Source organism: Apis dorsata, unplaced genomic scaffold (genome assembly GCF_000469605.1).
Source record: "Apis dorsata unplaced genomic scaffold, Apis dorsata 1.3 scaffold_73, whole genome shotgun sequence".
Classification (NCBI taxonomy): domain Eukaryota; kingdom Metazoa; phylum Arthropoda; class Insecta; order Hymenoptera; family Apidae; genus Apis; species Apis dorsata.
In genome coordinates, this window is record NW_006263371.1 from 1,072,240 (window position 1) to 1,075,226 (window position 2,987).

At 32.0% G+C, this 2,987-nt stretch overlaps 1 protein-coding gene across 20 annotated transcripts in view; it reads left to right on the forward strand.

Annotated features, from left to right (window-relative positions):
• Positions 1-2,987, forward strand: part of LOC102680558 (polypyrimidine tract-binding protein 2) — a 503,794-nt gene that overhangs the window by 244,472 nt on the left and 256,335 nt on the right. Inside the window, exon 1 of one of the 20 annotated variants that reach the window (XM_031515489.1) lies at positions 496-632. The exons of the other annotated variants lie outside the window; for them this stretch is intronic. Coding sequence (XP_031371349.1) covers positions 561-632 — 72 coding nt within the window. The 5' untranslated portion in view covers positions 496-560. Of the gene's footprint in view, positions 1-495; positions 633-2,987 lie in introns of those variants that run through there. 20 annotated transcript variants of the gene reach the window in all.

Below are 2,987 nucleotides of genomic sequence, written 5' to 3' on the forward strand. Positions count from 1 at the left end.
AGATTGATCTGAAATCTTTTTTTTTTTTTTTCGTGTAATACGATATAGAATTAGATGTAGATTGGTCTTCAGAATTTTTTTTCTAAAAAATAAAACAGCATTGTACGAAGTAATTAATTAAATTATATAATTATCGTGAAAAGAAGAGTCTATATTAAAAATTTAATATATTGTAAAAATAAATTATAAAAATATTTTATAAAATAAATTATTATAAAAATATATATTGGAAAAATATGTGATGTGAAGATTGAAAGAAGAAAAATCTGGTGGTTAAGCGATCCGAAGCGACGTCGAGCGGGCCCGAGCGGACTCAAAACATCAACGACCTCGCCCCTCTGCCCGACCTTACGAATTCGTAGTCTTTCCTCGACCGTCGTGGAGTTTGGTCGTTCGTCGAGCCGAGCTCCAATTTTTTCCCCCCCTCCTCGGTTTCACGTGCGCGTATCTTTTGTTCGGCGTGATCACGCGTGTGCGTGCTTCTTTTTAACAATACCGGTTCACCGTGTGCGTGCCTGCGTGCGTGCGTTTCGTTGTGCATCGGTGGAAGATCGTGCGCCATGATTTTCTACGACCGCGTGGCCGTGCCCCAATCCCCCCAACTAGCCATCCCTTTCTACAGATGCAATAAGGTTATTTTCCTCTCTCTCTCACTCTCTCGATATTATATATGTGTATATAATTTAATGTAACAAAGTTTTAGTAATTACGAATTATTTAATATTATTATATTGATCTCGTTTATTTATATAAATTAGAGAAATTTATATAAAGTCGTTATAAATTAATGTTGAAGAAGATGAACGAAGTGGAATATATAAATATTATTTCCTTTTTCCTCTGGTGCGTTTGAAAATTATTCTACGTCGTACTACGAGGATCCTCTATATTTTTCACAACATATTTCTCGTGGAATTCCATTTCGAGTTTGTTTTCGAGCGAGGTCAATTTCCAAGAATCCTCGAGTGATTCCTCTTCGGGGCGTTTAGAAAAAGTTCATCGTCCTTGAATTTGAACACGTTTACACAACACGTTTATACTTATACTCGAGATATTACTCGATACGACGCGTTGATATGGAAAAACTATAATGATTGCACATTTAACTTAACTGAAAAAATATTATCGACAATGTTAATAATATTAAAATATTCGTATTAATATTATTAACGTTATATCATATATCAGTAATATTAATCAGTAAAATTATTTAATATTAATATTAATGAAATATAACGAAGTGTATGAAATAGAATATTCATACTAACAATTGCTCGTATATTAATATTAATGTTAGAATTATAGAATACTAAAATAAGTTGGATATTATTAATATTAGAGTATTTGTGCTAATATTTAATCGTATAGTAATATTGAATAATATTAATATTAAACGTATACTAAAATCACTGGAATATCATTAATATTAGAATATTATATCGTCACTAAAAAAAAAAAAAATTCGAAGTAATTTATATTAAAGAAAAAAAAAAAATTCATTTTAAAATGAAAATTGACCCTGAAATCTTCAAAGTATTTTTATCTTGAGAAGAAGCATCGATGTATGGAAGACAAGTATTGATTTACTTAACTCTTCGTAGCCAATTGGCTCCTTGACAATCCGACAAATATTTTCCCTTCGGAGATTTTGTCTCCTCCAAAAATTTTTCTTGTTACAATGTCGTACGTGTAACGTGGTAGAAATATTATTAAGTAATTTTATCTTTCAATTTCTTTTTTTTCCTAACTTAACTACCGATCTTCATTTTTCACGTTTTTCGATCATGTATTAAGTTTTTTTTAATTAAACTTGTTCACACTCGACCATTACTGATTATACATGGAAAATTTCTACGAAGCAAAAAACAAAAAGTAGAAAGAAGAGATTAGAAATCGAAGGTTACTTCTATCCTTCCCACAAAATTTATTTACCTTTCCACTCTAACATGTATATATAAAGATTTCATAAACGTAGAATATTTATTGTACACGATGTTATCTTAGGAAACTATGAGAAACTATGTTTCTCAATCTGTCTTTTATTTGTTTCAATATTTTCTTAACATTACAGGTAATTTTGCTGAGGGGAAAATAAAAATACAAGACGTGTCGTAAAAAAGATATAAAATATCGTTCCCTCTTCTTCTTCAAATTTCATTCGATTTCGCATATTCGTTTAAAAAAACAAAGTTCAAATATTGATAATATTCAGAAAAAACAGATAACTCATTTCTGCCGAGTTTGAAAAAGAAAAATTGTCAAAATTTGCACGAGCTACTCGAGGCCGTAGGCCAGGTCGTCTCCTCAACAGGAAAATGTATACTCCGACCATCCCCTTATGTAGGCAAAGTAATGCCCCGGGTATCTATTGCGGACATAGTAAACGGGACATAGTAAAGAGACTGTACGTGCGCGGCCTGCTTGCATTGGCCCAGGGGTTGCTGTTTGCAGCAGGGGTAAGTGACCGTGGAAGTCGTGAGAAAGGATCTCTGTACCCCAGTGGTTTTCATTTCGAGGCCTCTTGACTTTCTTTTCTCCTTCTTCTTTTTCCACGATATTTCGACAAAAATTATAAAATTGAGAAATTAATTATTTGAGGGGATGGAGTCTCGATCTTAGATGGAGTTTTAATTATCGTTTAAATGTGCGTGTAATATGTCATTTCCAAATTTTCTTTATTCTCGACTAAAGTTTTTCTACAACCTGTTGAGAACCTACATGGGGCCACCATAAAGATACTGTAAGAAAAGGTAGACTTAGCCAAATTCCAAGATTAAAATCAGTTAGAATTCCGTTACTTTCATCCTCTAAGATAGGCAAGAAATTTCTTCTTCTAGTCGCTCCACGTTCTGTTCGAAAGAATTTCAGAAAATCGAATCGTTAATTAAGATGATTCGTTTTAATATCGATTTTTCGATATTTTTATATCTATTTTTTCTTTATCTCGTTGCGCAAAAATTAACGAATTTTTATCATTTTTTTTTTTT